The sequence below is a fragment of the Theobroma cacao genome, chromosome 8 (genome assembly GCF_053813885.1).
Source record: "Theobroma cacao isolate CCN51 chromosome 8, ASM5381388v1, whole genome shotgun sequence".
NCBI classification, from domain to species: domain Eukaryota; kingdom Viridiplantae; phylum Streptophyta; class Magnoliopsida; order Malvales; family Malvaceae; genus Theobroma; species Theobroma cacao.
The window spans coordinates 5,541,977-5,562,100 of record NC_142646.1 but is presented as its reverse complement, the minus strand read 5'-3'; the positions used below and the strand labels follow the sequence as shown (position 1 = coordinate 5,562,100).

The 20,124-nt window shown below is 37.5% G+C and overlaps 3 protein-coding genes across 8 annotated transcripts; 1 reads left to right on the top strand and 2 right to left on the bottom strand.

Moving 5' to 3' along the window:
- Positions 1-261: 261 nt before the first annotated feature.
- Positions 262-4,482, bottom strand: LOC18592194 (Sec14p-like phosphatidylinositol transfer family protein). Of its 4 annotated transcripts, XM_088809210.1 has the most exons (7): positions 4,221-4,482; positions 4,024-4,137; positions 2,997-3,175; positions 2,682-2,858; positions 2,171-2,269; positions 1,442-1,684; positions 262-957 (listed from the first exon to the last, which is right to left on the bottom strand). In XM_088809210.1, exons 3-7 carry the CDS (start codon positions 3,069-3,071, stop codon positions 538-540), a joined length of 1,014 nt encoding a protein of 337 aa, XP_088665336.1. In that variant the 5' UTR covers positions 3,072-3,175; positions 4,024-4,137; positions 4,221-4,482; the 3' UTR covers positions 262-537. The 4 variants fall into 4 exon arrangements, with proteins under 4 accessions (XP_088665336.1, XP_007018838.2, XP_007018839.2 ...); XM_007018776.3 differs by lacking the exon at positions 4,024-4,137; XM_007018777.3 differs by lacking the exon at positions 4,024-4,137 and having other exon boundaries at positions 2,997-3,144.
- A 789-nt stretch (positions 4,483-5,271) lies between these two features.
- Positions 5,272-13,520, bottom strand: LOC18592193 (P-loop containing nucleoside triphosphate hydrolases superfamily protein). Of its 3 annotated transcripts, XM_018125947.2 has the most exons (10): positions 13,309-13,520; positions 12,000-12,248; positions 10,788-11,897; positions 9,700-9,888; positions 9,366-9,461; positions 9,103-9,268; positions 8,799-8,931; positions 6,935-8,701; positions 6,020-6,824; positions 5,272-5,906 (listed from the first exon to the last, which is right to left on the bottom strand). In XM_018125947.2, exons 2-9 carry the CDS (start codon positions 12,145-12,147, stop codon positions 6,375-6,377), a joined length of 4,059 nt encoding a protein of 1,352 aa, XP_017981436.1. In that variant the 5' UTR covers positions 12,148-12,248; positions 13,309-13,520; the 3' UTR covers positions 5,272-5,906; positions 6,020-6,374. The 3 variants fall into 3 exon arrangements, with proteins under 3 accessions (XP_017981436.1, XP_017981435.1, XP_007018836.2); XM_018125946.2 differs by having other exon boundaries at positions 10,788-12,248; XM_007018774.3 differs by having other exon boundaries at positions 9,103-9,265; positions 10,788-12,248.
- A 3,512-nt stretch (positions 13,521-17,032) lies between these two features.
- On the top strand, positions 17,033-19,964 carry LOC18592192 (uncharacterized). Its single transcript, XM_018126162.2, is given in 5 exon segments — positions 17,033-17,303; positions 17,960-18,555; positions 19,042-19,128; positions 19,670-19,832; positions 19,834-19,964. Coding segments are annotated over 5 exon segments (1,131 nt in total). The 5' UTR covers positions 17,033-17,045; the 3' UTR covers positions 19,861-19,964.
- The last annotated feature ends 160 nt before the right edge of the window (positions 19,965-20,124 follow it).

Here is a 20,124-nt window from a genome sequence, read left to right as displayed (position 1 = left end):
AGGAAAGGAGAGGCTTTTTATAGATGGAAGCAGGCAGTGCCCACTGCCCCTCCCACCTTTTCTAGTTTCCCATGTGAATGTGAAATGGGGGAAAAAGACAAATCTCATTTGTCACACCTTCTCCGCTTGTTAATCTTGGACCCCATAATAATTGTTTTACGGCAAGATCTCAAAAGCTAGTGGATAGATTTTAATCTTTGAATGATATGAATATTCTAATGAAAAATATTGGAACTCGGAACAAATACTACGAACTTAATATTAGTAGATTAATAATTAGGGATGTGCATTATTGCGTCCATATTTGAAGAACCCACATTTTATTTTGTCAAATGTTAAAACAAGCTCACGAGGCAAGAACTTTCAGCTAATCATGAAGATCAAAGAGTTGGCTTAAAAGGGATAAAAACAAGCTCTTATCCAAGGAAATTCATATTTCTAACTAAAAAAGCAGTCAGTCAGCGAGGCCGCATACAGTCAGATCATCATAACTTATTACCTCAGCCAAGACAGGCTCAAGCTTCGATCCTCCTTTATCTAATGAACTTCCCTGGAGCCATTATCACTGCCCTCAGTAACCAAGACTCCTTTATTGGGAGGGAGGCCTTCTGAATCTGAAACATGACTCAGGGAACTGTCTACCTTGTCATTGTCAGAAGCATCAAAATCAGAGTTTAAATTGACAGAACTCAAATCAACCGAACACGTTGGTGCAGGTTGTGGAGCTGCTGATTGAGGATTTTCCCTTGTCCAAAATGCGGGAATCCTCTTGTCATCTTCCCTCATCCTCTCGGCATACTTATTAACGTCGAAACCTGAATCATCATTCCCGCCAAATGCAGACTCTAGCTTCTCCATATCAAAAAGATCCTTCACTATTTTCTTGGTATTGAGATCATCAGAGTAGGCAAATTTTACTTTGTTCTGAGTCTTGGCCTCTAAAAACGGTTTGACCACCTGCAAAGGAACAAAGTCCCATTGGCAAATCAAACTCACATATAAGGCAGAGACTAATGGGATATAACAGCATAATAAGCTGTCCTTAAAAATATACAAAACGAAACAAAAAAATGGCACTGAACAGCATCAAGAGATATCTTGGATAGTCAAAGACCAAAAAGGCTTGCATAGTGCCAGGGCTAAGTGTAGGAATGAATTTAAATTTCAGGTTTATATTAACATGAAAAACAATTGGCATAAAACAACCAGAGTGCTGAAATGTCTCACACTAGCATGGGCTGAAAACCAAAAGGAATCATGTATCCAAATTCCATATGAAGATATTAGCAACCATCATCTATGCTTAAAAATAAATCTTTGTACACAGTGCATATTTGTGAGAGAAATACAGAGAACCCAAACTCACGGATATGATTTATGTTCTTGAAAAGAAAAAGCAGGGGAAAAAAGAAAAAGAGCCAAAAAGGTCAAAATGGGTTACCGTCCAGAATGGTTCAAAGAACTTGGGAGGGTTGTATAGTATTGCCACACCCAGGCGCTCTGGATAATGGTCTTGTAAAACATGTGCTGTTTCCCTTGTCAACTTCACTGATATGTGTGACATGTTGAAGCCATTGAAATCTATCAACCAGACCATCTGCTCCTGGTCTGGTGGAAGATTTACAATTGCATTCTCCATGCAATAAACCAAATACCTAATCTGTCCTTTTGTCGATTTTGAGTTCTGCAGTCAAAACAAATTTAATTAAGTTGTTAAGGCTAACCAATACATGGCTAAATGGTATGCCTTTCAAACTTGAATCTTATTGGCAGATATGGTCCCAAGAATATGAAATGAAAAAGTATCTTTTCACTACTAGTTGCTTCATGGTTGACTACACAATAATACAAACCCACTAATCTGTAAGACAAACATGTCATCCCACTAATACTGTTGGCAAAGGACAACAGTGTTCTTATTAACAGCTTAAGAGGCATTGAAACATCCTATGGTTGGGACAAAGATGAGACACCATCATGACCAAAAATCTTAAACTATTAGATTGGGGTGTATCTTGTATATATGTCCTTTGTTCCTTTATTTTTTTTCTGTGATGCAGGATATCTCCAAACATGAACTCTAACACCTTTCGCTCAAAATTGCTTCAATATTTATGTAGTACCGATTTACTAATTCCATAGATATAGAGGTAAGCATGTGAGACATAACCTGGCAACTGGGTCTCATGACAAGAACCGTTCTTCCATGCTTGTCTACATAATTTGATCTGTAGATCTTCCCCGTCTCTGCTTCATGAGCAACCTCCTCCTACATCAAACAAAAAGTTTAACATTGTAAAATCACCATATGTCAAAAGAAAAAGGTTTGACCTGAAGCAGCTGTATATTCACACAGAAAAGGACAAAGCTCCTGCCAAATAACCAGAGTTCAGTCCTAAAAGTAGATTGGGCTTGGGTTACTCTCTAAGGGTTAAATCCAGGGCACTTATGTTCCTAATTCAAGGAATTATTCTGTGTATGAAAACAAATGCAAAGAATGCTACCACTAAGAAAGATCATCATGCCTTAACTGATTATCAATAGCGCAGTACACAACCCTATATTTAAAACTAAAAAGGATAACCTGTCACAAGCAGAGTGAAAAGGTCAAATCCTTAATGCATTTGGTACTTCCTATTCAAAACTACAGCTAATTTATAGGAGAATGAATTGTGGCATACCCAGCGAATCTCTTCTGGTTTGTATTCTGCTCTCCATTTTAAGGTCTCTTTAAGCATTTTAGTTGCCTTCTTGACATTCCAATTCTGTGCCCTTAAATATCTTGCAATGGCTGCATCAGAACAATAAATGGCCAACTTCTCAGGCAATGGTCCTACCAACCTTCTTATCTCATTAATCTGCAAATATCAAAAGGTTCAACTTTACTCTCCACAACATCCAAGTAGCATTTTCATGCTTCAACTGTCAAAATCTGTCTAGGCCAAAATGAAACCTATGAGATACTAGCGATAGGGGATCATATCAACAGAAGATACCTTTGACTGCTGCTCTTCAGATGTAAGAGACTTCTCGCAGCCATTTGAAGAAGATTTCTTTAAACCCGCACTCATAGTTCAATAGATGTCTCACTGTATATTTACAGTTAAATGCTTCAGAATTGTAGTATCATCAATCTCAGTCTCACTACATCCACAATTTGTGTTGCAAGTGCAAGCTTGTGTAAGAAAAAGCAAAAATCATTATCTTATTTTCATGAAAACGAGAAATTGCATAAGATCATGAAGGATGCAGATGCGTGAAATAACTTTCTTCTCCCACTAAAGCTGAATAAACTTTTCATATTCCATCATTTTTGTATATAAATGAAATGCGAATTCAAAATTATCAGATACGCTTAGCATATATTTCTTCGTTTGCATGTGTTTGTCAACCCTGCCTTAACTATTTATAACAACAGTTAGCATAAGACTGCTTCTTACTACAGCTTTTCTTTTCTTTTCTTTTTTCCTTTACATCCTTAAGAGACCATCTCTGTCACAGTGTGAAATAGCTGACAAGATTGCAGTGCTCTTGCCAGAGATAGACAAGTGGAACCATTTTTAGTTTCTTCTCTCCCTTTCTTTCCCAATTAATTGCATCTAGGAATTGTTCTGTAAGTTCTCTTTGGATCATAGCAATTTCTAGCAACTATCCATAATAGGAAACAAAATTACTGCAATTAGTGAATGATCCGTTTGATCAACCAAGTGACTTTAACCACACTCTACTTCTAAGTGCACTGGAACCATGTAAAATGGATCGACTTCTAGATTGCAAACCCAAAAACGTTGAGCCCTTCTCTAAGTTAATTATCTTATATAGCAAGACATAAACGCGAAGGTACTGGGATCGATTTCGATCGACATTAACATAAGCTTTGCTAACTTACCTCCGCCTCCCCCCCCCCCCCCCCTCCCTCTCTTTTTTCTTTTGTTGGTCCAAGCAAAGAAGAAAATATTCTAATGTGGCATAGAGTTGTGCATCTGGGACTGAAACAATTCAACGAAAACATTTCAAACCAACCATAAGCACAGGGTTCAAGTCACGTTGTTGACAAATCTAACCCGCAGATTTAGTTTATTTGATATGAACGAGTCCAACCAGCTTAAATATGAAGGAAAAGATAAGAGAAAATTTCTGCAGTTGAAAGTAAACAAGATGTCAAGATCCAAAGACCAAAAGTATGTTGCATTTATGGTAAATAAAAACGGGTAACGAACCTGAGCAATTCAAGGAATAATGGAATAAGGACGGATCTTCAGAAGGCAAATAGAGAGAGAGAGCTTGGGAGGGCGCAAACTGAGATGGTAAAAACCATACAGAAAGAGTCAACTCAAGCCCAGAAGAGGGTATCCCTTAGAAATAGGAATGGTGAGGTGGTTGCTTAGGAGAGTTTTGGTGGAATATTACTTGGATCCACTCATATGCAATCGAATCAAGAAACCGGGAAATTTGGGTTCCTTTTAATCCCCCTCCTTTTGTTTTTTTCTGGCTTTTGTGGAATAGTTGTGCAAATTTAGTGAAATCGTGATTGTTTTATGGTTCGGACTTTCTTGGGTCACCATGGTAGAAAACGGGGGTGTTTACATTTAGGTGAGTGGTAAATGTCAGAATCAACCTTAGGGAGGCCAAGAAATATGACCAGTAACTAACTTGTGGGAAAATGTAAATGGGGGTGGAATTGACATTTTGTGAGATAATATAAAAATGTTTGGGAAAGCAGACAAAGCAAAGCTCAAGGATACGATCATAGATTTTATCAGATAAAAAAAAGGGATTATAATAATAGGCCACGAATGCCCTCTGAAAGATTTCCAGATCCCATCGGACCCCTGTTTTTATCTTTAGTATCCACAAGGTTTTTTAAGGCCGCTGGGTTAAGTCGGGGTATTCATTTTTTCTTTTTTTGGGTTTTCCTTTAATTTTGACAGCAAAGCTTAGAACATTGAGACATTTTCGTTGCCCCCACCCGCTTTCCAGTCCTGTCGGTAAGGCGTACAAAGCACGTGCCTGAGGAGCAAGAGGACAAATAGTGTCCAACAGAAACGAGGAAGCAGCTATCCTAATTGTCTAGTGCCTAGTTCGAACTTTTAAATTTGAGCATGCACTGATGCTGTTCATTGCTCATAATATTATTAATTTTTCCCATTACCTTGGGCTCACCCACCCTACACTACATCATCCCAGATGGAGATAAATCATTTTATTTTTTTGCTCCATTCTTTATCGTTTTCAACAAGTTAGAGAACAAAGATAGACAGAGGCGAGACATGAGAAAGAATTCTATGATTCCACAGTTGAAGGTGTATGTACAAAGTCAGTTAACGTCATAATTGAGGAAATACCCCTATGGTATGAGATTTCCTTATACAAATTCTGTACTATTCTTCCTTCTCTCTCTATACAGAATTTTGGAGGAAAGTGATTCTACCTAAGTCTTTGCCTCAGACAACAACGAACAAGGAAAAACGAAAAAAGGAACAAAAGAAAGAATATTCAGTTAACCAACCCCGTATGAATTTTGCAGACCTCAAAATAAGTCACCATAGTGCACCTGCATGTTCAAAGAATGTACACAGCAGCTTCCAACTGTGTTGATTCTACAATAAACATCCCCTTCCCTAGTCGTCCTCAAGAATTTGCAAGCATTTGCAAATTTAATCATATACAAAGCATCTTTCCAATATGACTGATCTGAATGAACACATCCCCAAACTGACGAGTCAGCTGCACATTGTGGAGAACGATATTAGTGTCAATGGGCACAAAAAATTTAGGATGATTTGCCCAACTGTATCAATCAAAGACTTCATCCACGTAATGGCAGAATGGGACAATTTGCTCTCCATTGTCTAGTTTAAAGATCTTGGAGGGGCAGAACGATCCTTGATGCCAGCATTCAATTCCTGGATTACACACCATAGATTATATGTAAAACAACCCTAATGATCACAAATGAAACTTTAGATTAAAAGTTATGTCCACTACTTTAGCCTGATGATAATGATTTATTTCTTACCTTTGAGGCCTGTATGCTGGTGGATCTAGGGAATGACACATCCTACCCCAAAAATTATCCACCTCCTTGCAAGAAATCGCAGGAATCAATTTCACATACACATTTTTAACAAAGTAGCCAGAATTGAGCAAAAGTTCATTGGTGCCCCTTGCGAATCTGCTCATTTTGTTCATCCTACGGCAATTATCAGACACAAGTCCATCACCAACTTGTAATGATGTGAATAGCTGAACGGATCAAGAGCTAATGTACTCAATCCTTGTGGAACCAAGAGCAACCATCACAAGGATTAAAAATAAAGTTTTTCTCCAAGGCTCTTCTGTGCACAAACAATTCGCAGACAAACAATCAATGGCTAGGAATCTCTTTTTCCCACAACACCAGCAGAACTTTGCTTCTTCTGTATACCATATTGCCAGGCCTCTCTAGATTTATCACCTGACTGATCAAAATCATCCAAAGAAGTCTCCATTGGTGGCTTAAATGGCCGATAATTCCCGTTCCTAGAAATTACAGATGTGCCAGACTTATCTTCATCTTCTGATGGTGTTCCTGCCCTGGAGTCCATATGCATATCTAATGATCTGTGTCTTGGTCCAGCAGATCTTAAACCCCTCATATTAGAAACCTTACCTTGGGATGGAGGATAACCAAGTCCCCTTGGCCCTGAAAAATTGGAGAGTAACTCTTTTGGGAAGTCTTTGGGAAGAGAATCCATGTCCATATAACACTTCCTAGCTTTGGCATCAGCAATTAAGGCTGCCCAGTCATCAGATTGCACCAGAGCATTGGCATTACCCATAACCTGTTCAAACACTAATGTTAATACAAGAAAATAAACACAACATCAAGCAGTTGGAGAATGATCTGAGCTAGAATGTGATAGCATAGAAAATTAGAAGAAAGAACTCATACCCACAAAGCCCTTCTAGCACGAGTAAGAGCAACATTCATTCGACGAATGTCTGCAACAAAGCCCACCCCATGACTTGAGGCACGCACACAAGACATAATAATAACATCACGCTCCTGGCCCTGGAAAGCATCTACAGTATTAATATATAGATCCTTTCCTTCCTCTGATTTTATAACACTCTCAAACTCACGTTGTAGGCATTTTAGTTGCAACTTGTATGGTGTGATTATACCCACTGTGATTTTTGGCAAACCCAAAGATTTTACAGTTTTCTGTAGGTGCTCGTACAAGCGCAAACAAAACATTGCTTCATGCACATTCTGATACGAAACGGATCCACCTCTATGGGATTCCCGGCCATGCATAATATCATAGAATAAGTAAGGTTTAAGTAAAGGGTCCTTGTAGTAAACCTCGTCAGGTAACTTGGCAACACTTTCACTATCAGTAAGACGTCCTTGGTAAAAATACCTAGAAGGAAAATCCCTAATTTGCGGATGCATCCTATATTGCACAGATAACAACATAGTTGGGCATCCTGCTTGCTGGAATCTTTCAAAAAGGCTTCTACTGTATAAGAGGGTCCCAGCAGCCTTACTGATGACTGTTGCAGGAAGCTGCTGGGGATCCCCAACAAGTACACATCTTGCTGCACCGAGAGACAGGGGAGGAAGTACTGCAACTTCACTGGCTTGAGCAGCCTCATCAATAACAACCATATCAAAACCATGGGTAAGGCGAGAGAACAACTTACGACCACTACTTGAGACAGTAGTGAAAACAATCTCAGCCTCATTGGCAAAACTCGCCTCAAGGTTAGCGCGGGCTTCTTCTAAGTTGAAGTTACTACCAACACGGAACCTGGCTTCTAAAATGAGCAGGCGAGACATCTCAACTAGAACCTTATCTCTGTTTTCAACAGCTGCTGCCAGGTTTTGTAACAATACGTCACGGTTCTGGTCCCGAGCAACAAGAATATCAGGGTCAACACCTACCGATCCTTGGGACCGAACAGCAGCAGCTGCAGCAGTAAGTTCCCTTTGAAGAGAAGCTATCTGCTGAGATAACATAGCTTCACGACCCCTTAAAGTGTGCATATGCCCTAAAATTTCTTCACGACTCTTGAGCAGAAGTTGTTCGGTTCTCCGCTCAACAGAAACTGCCTGGGCAGCCCGTGTTTGAGAGTCTACCCCAACTCGGGCCACATCAGGACGGTAGATTTTCATCTCACCATCAATAAATCCTCGATCAAGAACACGTGCAAGAAGCTCATCAGTTGCAGCATTAGAAGGAGCACAAACTAACATTCTGGGTTTTGGGCAGAGTTTTGGAAGGGTGCGGAAAAGATTCTGGTCCATGTTCTGAAGGACTTCATCAATCGATCCCATCGCAACATTGTCAGGATTGCTCTCATTGGCTTGCTTATAGCTCTCAGGTGCTAATTTCTTAAGCAAAGAGGTATAGTACTGTTGATATTGAACCAGATGGATAACATTTAGCATCCCCCAGACTGTATGTGTCTTACCTGTTCCAGGAGGCCCTTGAACAAGAGTAAAAGGCCATGGCTCTTGCCTCTTTGTGACCCCACTACTTGTTCCCGCAGCTGTATGCGTAGCAGCCCACTGGATTGCTGCAAGCTGAGGCCCATTAAAGGTCCTATGCAAATAATCCACAAAATTTGGCGTGAAGCATTCAGGCATAGCTGGAGTTTGCTGTTCATATTTTGGAAAGTGATCTCGACTTGGTTTAAGGATTGCATTTTGCATCTGTGCACAAGAGAAACTTTGTTAACCCTAGTAAGACACATCAAGCAACAAGGACTACATCTAGCTGCACGAATCTTAAAAAAAAAAAAATAAGTACCTGGGAATTAAGACGGCAAAATGCATGCAAAGCCACATACTCACGCTGGGTAGTTGCAAGAGATCCAAGTACAGTTAGATACCAGATAGCCCTGGATTGAAGTTTCCGCAGAATATGATCTTCATCAACCTTGCTGTAAAAATTAAGATTTTATTTTGACATTAAAATACAAAATGGGGGAAAATTAGTGCTCGTGGAAATTTGGCTAATCTTTGCATTAATCAAAGGTAGTTCAAAAGCCTTAGGACACAAGTACTTTCAAAACCACACAATATCAATGAGGAAGTAATATTTCTCTAATTACCTGTTTGAATCATACGAATCTCCAACATAAAAGTGAAGGATTGCACCAAGAGGATCACGAGTATCGATGGGTATGTGTCGCCTAACAGTACCAGCCACACGTCCAATGACCTCAGCCTCCTCATCTTCTTCGATGGATGAGCTGTTGTTCCGCTTGGTTCTAACTGCTTTATACAAGAAATAGACATTCCTAAGATATACATGAATCTGTAATTTATTCCTAAATAAATCTGAAAAGAAATTAGTCATATTCCACTATCATACCTGATCCAGGTCTTGGGGCTGATAAAACTGCAACATCACCCTCCTTAAATGCCCACTTGCACTCATTAGCAGGAAGAACTATCACATCATACCATCCTAAAACAACAAAAGGAAATTTTCCATCAATCAATAAACCAGCAGAACATTTACTCTCAATCCCAAAAGTACTTGTCAACATTTCTACTCTGGAACCAAAAAGTTATCCAGAATCACAAGTCAAAACTAATGGTCAAACTTAATAACCCCATTACCTACAGTAACTACTTTATCAACTACAAATAAAGACTACAAAAATGTATACTAATAAGTGTAATGACTAATCAGGCATCCTTACCTCTTTCTCGCCTTTCAATGTTTTTGATACGGACCATTATATGTGTGTCTCTTGAAGCTGATTCAGCCAACTCTTCCCATGTGCTGTACAGTTGTGCACGGCATTCCTCAAAAAGCAAAGGCTCAAATACTCTGACATATTCTTCTACAGATTCAAACCGCCCGGGAACACACTGGAGTTCAGTATCCTCTGATGCAAAAATTTAATAAATCAACAGATGAAAAGATAAAAACAAACAAGATAGAGACAAGTACAAATTAACCCTCAAACCTAACAATACTATCATGGCACGGTGATTACTACCATTGTACCTAGAAATGATCTAATACAATCTCGAAACTGCCAACCAAAGAAAAAAAGATCAAAGTAGAAATTCTTCAATTGCTTCACAAAATCAGTTATGTTGCTTAAGGAATCCATGAATGAATCTTCAAAAGGTACCGGGCCAGAAACAAAGAAAGAAATAGTTATGATCACATATTTTACATAGCATTAACTAAATATGCCTTCTTTTAAAATAGTGTATCAATGGCTTCAGAAGTCCTACGAATTATTGGGGCTCAATTTAATAATATTCAATTTCTAAGGCTTAAAAAATAGTAGTTAAATCAAGAATATGTACCCAGAGAAATCTCTTACGACATGCATGTGCCCAACTATAAAAACTTCAATGGCTCTTCAATTACAAAAAATTCCATTAAACACAATTCCACTTCAAGGGTCAATAATTGAGTAAATGAGTAAACTAGGAAACCCCGCAGATATGCAACATGAACAGTCTCTACAACAAAAATTCTCTCAGAAGTAACCAGACCATGAGAACTACTGCTAATAGATATTGCAGATAAATCAGCAGCAACAGTACAATTCAAAACCAGCTTTCAGAATAAAAATATACATCTCATCACCTTCCATGTCCTCTGAGCGTTACCATTCTCATAGAGTGATAATTGGAAGGACATGGATAACTGGCATGAGAAAAATAATAAAAAACTGTAAAAGCAAGCAGGAGGAAAAAAAAGAATATGAATATCTGGATTCAAGAAGTTCAGAAGTAGTCAATGGCTATCCATAAACATATATGTTACCTGGTACATGCCAAAACTTTTCATTGGTCACCTCTCGTATAAGACGTTCCACAGATGTGTCTTGATATGATGTACCAGCAGCAGTTGCCTTTTTAGAAGGAAGATGTTTCTTGTTTACTATCTTTGAATCCATAGAGCTTTGGCTGATTGGAGCTGGCTTTCTATTAGAAAACGGTGAATTCTTGAGCTGCCTTGAATCTATAGGTTGCTTCCATGAACTCTGTCTTGGAATGGGTGGTTGATGAGCCTCTGAAAGATCACTGTCACTATTTAACCTCCTAGGCCTGGCAAGTATTCCAGAATTTGTATCACCATTACATTCAGATAGAGGATCACATGACTCCACTGTAGGATTGCTTCCTTCAGTACATGGTAAATCCACTTGCTTCTGATCCTCATTTATAGGCTGACCTTGCTTTTCTCCAACACGTTCACCAGGTGGAGGAATAGAACGGACTTCTTTCACAGTACGAGTAGTAACTGGCGTTGGAAAGTTCTGCCTCCTTGGAGTAGAAGTTTTTATGGGGCCAGCTTGTTTGACATCTTCCAAATTAAGAAACATGGTCTTCCTATTGCGTTTCTTTCCCAGCATTGCTTCTTTCTGTTGGTCTATCTTCCTCTTTCCTGGATTATTTGCACACTTAAGTGCATGACTAGCTTCAATACCTTTAACTTCTCTTTGTTTTGGCACCAAGCCAGGATCTTCTTGACCATCAATGGATATATCACCTTTACCATTGCCTTCTGAATTTCGACTGTTGTTGCCTTTCTGATCATTCAGAATTTGATCCATTCTTAATGGAGAATGACTCTTTTCAGTGGCACTAACACTTTCAACAGTCACACCTGAAGCACTAGAGTCCATCACTTCTGGTACACCTTGCTCTTGTGAAGCTTTTACCTCTTCAAGCAAACTACTATTTCCATATGCATCAGCAGAACCCTCAGCATCAGACCATTCACCTTCTTCTCTTTCCACAGCTTGAGCATTTGCAGGACCCAGAACAAAGGAAGCTGCTGCATGTGCTTTTGTCTCACCAATGTTATTTGATTTTGACGATGATGATGCCAAATTGGAATTCTGATCTCCTGCCCTCTTGGGTTCAACACCTACTTCAGGGTAAGGAGAAGCTTTAGGTCGAATAAAAGGCTGAAAACCTGAACCAGATGACGCATGTGAGAAAGCATTGTTATTTACTATTCCTTGAGGACCTGCTGGTGTCATAAACATGTCAGAAGCATGGAGATTTGCAGATGGAAGTGCCTTTTGTGGCTGGAAGCAGGCAGAGCGGTCACTCTCCTCATCGTCTTCGGCCGGGGGTTCATTAAGATCAAATAATAGTCTTCCTCGGGAGCCCATTTCATATATAAATGCATACAAGCTATATGACTATTCCAACACAATGTAACTGGGTCTACTTGCGTTTTCGTTTCAGCAAAAAATGCACATGACATACCAAACTGTACATATAGTAAAGAATCATCAGCAAAACTAATAAAGATACCTCTAAAAGCAAGGTAGCTTAAGCAAACAAAGTCCAGTTAAGAAACACAAGTTGCACATCTGGTTAAAAAAACAAAGAGACTAGATTTAGGAAACAAGGCAATGTGTACTTGCAAGTATTTCAAACCAAAAAGTATGCAAACCTTCATAGTGAAACAAAAACCAAATGACAGCCAGTTTGACTGCCAAATCAACACATCCAGGTACATATACATAACTTTTATTATCAATAAAAAAAATAAAAAAAAAAACCTACCAAATCTACCATTATTGTCTAAATCACAATATGCATCAAAATCATTCAAAACAATACCTAACAAAAAATAAAACGTAAGCAATCGCAATAAGGCAACAAAATTACTTTCGAGGGCGCAATTAAACTCAATCAATAACAATAGACAATCTATAGTACTCACACCAAGCAAATAATTTCACCTAATTGTATGCAATGTGAACATTACAGTAAAAACTGAAGAACTTCACCCCCCCCCCCCCCCCAACCCTAACTAACTTCAAATTTTAAAAATAACTCCAATCCGAACTTAACCAGAATCATAAGATCCCTAAACTTAGAATAACCTAAGCTTAATCTCGATAAGCACATAATAGTTTCACCTAATTAACCCTCAAATCACCGCCAGATCGAAACCCCTAGTCCAATAAAAAACCTAGGGTTTTAAACAAGCATAACTTTTAAACACTCAAGCTCCATTTTCAATCATCTCCTTTTAAATCCGCTAATTAAAAAAAATCCATATACTTAACCCTTTCGCAGATCAAAATAACAAAACCTAATAACTTGTTAAAACCCGTCAAAGATAGGTTATCCAAACAATGCATTAATCCAAAGGTCAAAGTCTCTGATCTTCGATTCAACAACGTCTAATTTCGTTCCTCCAACATTTTTCCAATATTCGAAATAAATAAATCCCAAAAACTTTAAAAAATAGGAAAAAAATCAGTTGAGAGAGAGAATTTCCTTCTCTGTAATTTTTTTTTTATTTTTATTCTTTTTACCTCTTGAGAGCTGCAGAGAAAGTATCGAGCCAAAGAAAGATAGAGAGATTAGAGAAAAATTCGAGAGAGAGAGAGAGAGAGAGAGAGAGAATGAGGGAGAAGTTCTTTCTCTATTGGAAATGGAATGCAATATGCGACGGGAGAAAACGGGTTTATATAGGAAATAACGAGCCCATCTACCCGGCCGGTTTTTTCTCCGTTCACCGTTTAATTATTTCCCCGTCATCTTTTCATAAAAAACAAAAAAAATAAATCCCACGCCTTTTTTTTCTTTTTTAAAAATTTACTTAATTTTATTCATCCTTCCTGTGAAACGAATTTACTTAAAAAACCCTTTATTTGAACCGACAGACTAGAAGATCTTGAGATATGGATTAGGGGTAATGTTGGGAATTGAGGAAGAAGCCTGGATTTGTTGAATTAACTGCGTAGTTTGCTTTGCGTGTATATCACTCACAGGGAAGAATCCTGCTCTTTCCTGAGCTAACGTTAGTTGATATTACACAAATAAGATGGGGTGCACGGGGACGCCATGTGATCATCGGGACAATTGTACCAGGGGAGAAGCTTTATTGTGACACGTATTTTGGTGACGAGAACCTGCCATTCGAGGGTTAATTTCGTCAAGACGGAGTCTGAGCTATGGCAGCCAATTGCACTCCCACGTGCGTTCGTAGGCGAAGGGTTCGTCACCGTCCTATCATATGACACCTAGGTGTTTTCGCGGTTTCTCGCATGTGCGGCCGATAGCGACCCATATTTACGAAACTGCCACTATTGATTGGGTCGTGGGGCACGCGATGGTCAGGCGCGTGGGAGTGTGGGACTTTTGCTCAAATTTTCAGGAAAAGAATCGAAGAACAATTTACAGTTTACTTTCTTTTCTCTCTAATCCCCTTCGCTTCTTGGTAAAATTACGTCCCCTAAAACACTAATCCTTCCCCCCTTTTCTACTGTATTTATCAATGCTTGCCTACACCATGAAATGATTCATGAATCTTTCAAGTAACCCAGAAAAAAAAAGGGGAAAAGAAAAGAAATAAAGAAATAAAATTATTAAAAAGAGAGGGTAAAAAGAGTTTAATGGTCATGAATCATGAGTCATCTGCCATGACTTGAAAAATCAAAAAGTGACCATTTTTAATGCATGTCAATCAAAATTACTATTATGTCCTCATTTGATGTCAATGTTTAGAGAATCATTTGACTTTTTCATATCGATAAACTTACTCAAATCATAACCTTTAAGATTCAAAGCATGAAAACTATAGGGCTTTGTTCCCTTTATTTGATAACAAAAAGAAAAAGAAAAAAGAATCCTTAACTACTAGCTATATTACTAGTTAATGCATATAGACTACAGTTGCTTAAATAACTTGGAGATAGAAATTGACCCATGAGTTGATGTTGATGGCTAAAATTTAATATCCATGTAAACAAAGTACTGTAGATAATCTTTTTGTTTTTGTCAACTTTGGTTGAATTCAGTAATTTGACATTTTTTAATTAAAAAAAGCTAATTTATTAGTGTTATCATATTCTATTACCCAAAATCAAAATTATCATTAAAAAAAAAGTAAAGAAGAAGAAGAAGAAAGACGATGCCTTTCGAGTTTCGAAAAGGAATATAAGTTGTATATATCTGACTATTTTAGTAGAGGCAAAAGGGAATAATAGATCTTCATTAGGCAAAAGAAATGAAGATGACAATGCCTAATGTGCACTATATGAGAAATAAAAGGGTATTTTCGTAACTGTAAAACTTTTCGAGGCATGAGATTAGCAAACCTTTTTTAAGCAGATAACAATCAATGCGAAAAGGATAAGCATATTGGAATTTAGCTAAAAGAAAGGAGTTTAAAGGTTAAAAAAAGTAAATCATAATGACAGACTCCCACTTAGCAGTAAAACTTTTTAACCGCTAAAAGATAAAAAAAAATTACAGTGCTCCGCGGCGTGACTAAACTAACCTTATAATTTTTGGTGGGCCATGCTCTGTTTGGTAAGCGTCTATATAGTATATTTATTAAGAATCAGATTATTAACCAAACAAAAGCTCAGAAAAAAAAAAATACAAAAAGCCAACCCTAACCTTGCCATGTGAGTCGAGGTTTGGAGTTACCACCGACTCGGACGAGTTGACTGGGTCAGCATCCATGATTTGATAAAATAGAAAACCCATAGAGCTTCCGAGTCTTGGGCCTGAGTTCAAGCCCTTAACCTCTCTATGATTCATAACCATCAAGTACATCAAAGAAAAAATGGAGCTTATACCAAAATTATTGGTCTGTAAATAGTTTGGTCAAGGTGATGACGTCACAGCCATTACCTTTTTTCTTTGTCTGTATAAATAAAAAATGTCAAAACCCATTCCTAATTTGAATTAATTGTACTGAATAATTGTTGTTGCAAAACGATTTGTCACGTGCAATTACTATGCAAATGCACTCTCTCGTGAGCAGGCTACGCCCTGTTGTTTATAGGTTCCCTGGAATTTCAAACTGGTGGCCAGAATTAAAAAGAGTTGGTGAGATTGGCCAAATTTTAGCTGAAGCCCTTGACATTTGTTCTCGGGTACTGCTGATAGTACTGGAGTTTGACACATAGTTAGATTTTGCTTCAAAATTCGGTAATGTACAGTGTTTTTCATTAAGTTCTGAGATTAATGTTTTGAATTGATCTTTGTACTTATCAATTATTGCAACACGTTGGCTAAACCAATAAAAGAAAGTACTGATTAATAATGGGTTTGTAATCATAAAAATAGATTAATTTATCAGAATATTTCATTATTTGCTCACGAAATAATCTTTTTTTTTTTATTAATTTTTAACTAATTTAAAACAAAAATTATATATAGTTATTCAAAGAGGAATGATGAGATAAGAAATTGAAACTTTTATCATATAGTTAAGTGATTCCGAGGAGGTAGAGGTAGAACCCCCCAACCATGGACCAAGGATGTGGATAAATAAATAAGAATGGAGGCTAAGACTGGAACAGGTGTGGTAAGGTTGAGGAAGTATAACAAAGTACCAGATTGAATTGACGTTGGCGTTGCTAATAAAGTAGTTTAAAGCAAATCCCCTTTGGTTTTATGTGAAACAGACACCAATCATATTCTCCCAAACACATCACATGATGAACAAAGGAAGATGCATGCTAGTGCCTTATTTTGACAAAGATGTAGTTGGTAGTTGTAGTTATTGCACCTCACCTTCAGCCCCGTAGTTTCCTAGTTTGGCTACCAAGTCAGGACAACCAAGGAACAACAATGAAAATAAAAAAGGTATATGAAGCACAATAAAACTTTAATTCAAGCTAAGAAGCAATACTATTAGTAACTAAAATTTAATGACAAGTCTTTTTATCAATGGAAAGATCTGCCTTTATTTCTTTAAAATTATGTTTGGTAAAAAAAATTGAAATGAAATGAAAATCGATTATTTCTTTTCTTATATTTCTTAATTTCTTTATTTAATTCTAGTATTTATTTTAGGGTCTATAAGGGCCACGTATTAGTGTACAGACTTGGGCCTAATTTTCATGCTAGTCACTGGTCATGAAGGGTTTTTTTTTTTTTTTTTTTTTAATGTTTTGTGGTACGCACCCGAGTTGTAACCCTTTGAGGGTTTCTTTGATTTACTGTTCTTAGCAATGAGTTCCGTGGTCAACAACAGTAATAATGGAGAACTCATATGATATAATCCCTTCACAACAAAAAAGAACCGAGGACAATGGTAGCAGTTGCTTGGAGGTCTTTGTTGCCTGTAATAATAATCTCTGCTTTTATAGTCTATGAAGAGCGGGTCTCATTTCCTTCTTGCAAGCACCTGCCTGACACCACCAACCATCCCGGTGAACATATTGGCAACGAAGATGGTTCGCCCGAGGATCTTACGGTTATGATGGTCGCTAACTTGCTTTTGCTCGGCTCTGATGCTGGTTTTGTCAACCTCTATTTCAGAGATTATTACATGTCCAAGTTTTTCATGGTCATTCATCCTTTTTTACCATGTTTCCTTTAAGCAGTTTGCAGTTTAAGAGTTCTGTCTCTCATACATTTAGTCAAAGTGGTCTTGTTTATTGAAATTGTTTTCTGGGTGCATCGAATTTTCAAGGGAAATGGCAAATTTTGTTTTGAAAAATGACATGGCCTTGGATTGGGCTTCTGTACTTGCCATTGATCAACAAACCGCAGTCATCTCTTGTTTGAAGTGATTCTAGATAGAGAGAAACAGAATGTGTGTGACGATAAGTTCATTACAATAAGACTTTGTTTGATTGTTGCTGTTGTCATTTGCTTTTGCAATTGATTTTTTCCTTTTTTTTTTTTTTCTGAAAGTTGCTTATACACTAGTAAAATGTAAAATTATATTTATTAAAGATTGGAAATAGTTAAATTGGAACATACATTCAAATATAGTTTTTCTATATATATATATATGTAAAATTATACATTTAGCTGTTCACAGAATTAAATTTTTTTATTTTTAAAAGTATTACTTGGTTTTGCATCTGATCACATTTTTTGCTTCCGCAAGCAAAAAACAAGTAGCAGAAGAAGCAACCCATAGAGGCTAAAGTTTTGTATTTATAATTTTGAAACTTTGAATGAAAAGATAATATTGTTTACTAATGTGCAATGCAGAAATCTTTCCAGAGTTTGAAGCCTGATATGCTACTAGTCTTAGGAGATGTTTCTGCTAAAGGGTCGGAGTTGTCAAGAAGTAAATGGTTATCGGTGTTTCATCAGTTTGATCGGTTATTGGGACCGTTTCTTGAACTCCCTTTGCATGTTATTCTTGGTGACAGGGATGTTGGAGAGTGTTGTGATCTTGATGCAAAGTCTGTTAATTGGGTAGCTAGGAATTTTCCAGGATTGGATTCATCAGGATGTGGTGCTTTTGAAATTAGCAATATCAGCTTTGTTTCACTTAATGCTGTGGCATTGCTTTGTGGTAATAATAAGCTTAGGTTTGGTGTTGAGAAGGTAGTAGAAAGGGAAAGTGTAGATCTACAAATGAAAACAAAAAGCACAGCTGAAACAAAGGATGAGTCTGGCATGTCTAGGGAGCTGTCCTATGGCTTTGGGTGGAGAGAAAATGCTATGACATCTGGTTCTGGACCGGTGCTAGTACTTCATTTTCCCTTGTACCGGCCAGGAAACACCTATTCTAGGGAAGGTAGTGCTTTCAAGTCTACCATTCATCCATCAGGACATAGTTTAAATTTCGTAGAGAGCAGGTAAATATATCTTATCAGTCTGCACTCTCCATATGGCTTGTGTATCATGGATTTAACTTTACAAGTTTCCTTCTATTTCTTTAATGAAATTATTCCCTACATGTTAAAAGATGCATTTCAGTTGAATTGGAAGATAAGGGCATGGTATTGAACTTACTGTCTTTATATTTAGTTCCCATGGCAAAGTTATTATGGACTGAAACCACATCTCTCTACTACCTAGTTGATCATGTTGGGCCAAGACCATCTTTATTGATGGGATCCTGGGAGATCAATGGGATGAATATTGTTGTTACATAAAGAATATAAGTATAGTTTTACCCATTTTTCTGAGATCTGGATTATCATGGTATTTATTGATCCTGTCAACAGTACAAAGACTTTCTGGGCTATGCATGTAAACTGAATTTTACTTTGTAAAGTTTATAGTTTTTCACTTCTGCTGCCAAACAGTCTGCTTAAAAATTGTTGAATCTTTTCCTTCAGCAACTTATCTGGGAGTGGGCCTTATGATCTATCACAAACTGTACCACCAAATGCTACTGAATACATTTTTCAAGCTCTTAAACCTAGGTAAGCATCCCCTACAGAATCTGCAAATAATTTTTTGCTTGCTTTGTCTTTGCACTTTCTATTGTCACCTAATTGTATGTATGCTTCCTATTATTTACAGTTAGCAATTGTGGTTGAACTTCAATTACTGATAACATTTCTTTTTTCCCTTTTTCCCTTTTGTTGGGGATTATTGTATGCTTGGAACAACTCTAATGCCCTTTAAAAAGCTTGTTTGGTGGATTACGTGTTGACTAACTAAATTCAGGCAAATTGAATATGATACAATAGAACTCATTATTCCCTCCAGACATCTGTGATATTAGATATGGCTGCTGGCATGAAAGTATTGATGATAAAGTAACTATCTTTTAAACTTTGGCAGGGAAGCATATTTACTCCTATCCTCTCATTGCAATCTATGATTTTTCCTGCTTGAGTTTCTTCGCTTTGCATGCTTGTTATGGCATTGTCCATAGCTTAAGGAGACTGTGTTCCAGAATTTGCATTCAAGTTCATTTTATGTTGTGATATCAATTGCTCCCTTCCCATTCATTTGTAGGATTATTTTTAGTGCTCACACACATGAATTTAGTGATCACACTCACCCAGATGGGACCCGTGAGGTAACAGTCCCAGCCATGACGTGGAACGCAAGGGATGACCCAGGTTTTATTGTTGCAACCTTTCGAGGGAACATTAGTGCAGTAAGTGTCACCTATTGCTCTGTCGCTAGGGAATCTGATATATTAATAGTCTATACTTGTACTCTGGTTCTGTTTATAATCCTTGTCATTGTATCAAATACACCACAATTGAAAGATTTTTAAGATGATGATTGTGGCATACCTCCCAAACATTCTGTGTTGTGCATTGTTCACTTTGGGCATGTGGTTAATTATTCAAATTGATCAGCAAAGAGACTTAATAGAGTTTGGTGAAATGACTACATAATCTAAAATCATATCAGGGGTTCACATGGAAGGAAATTTCTGTTTAGAGGCAAAATAAAAAAAT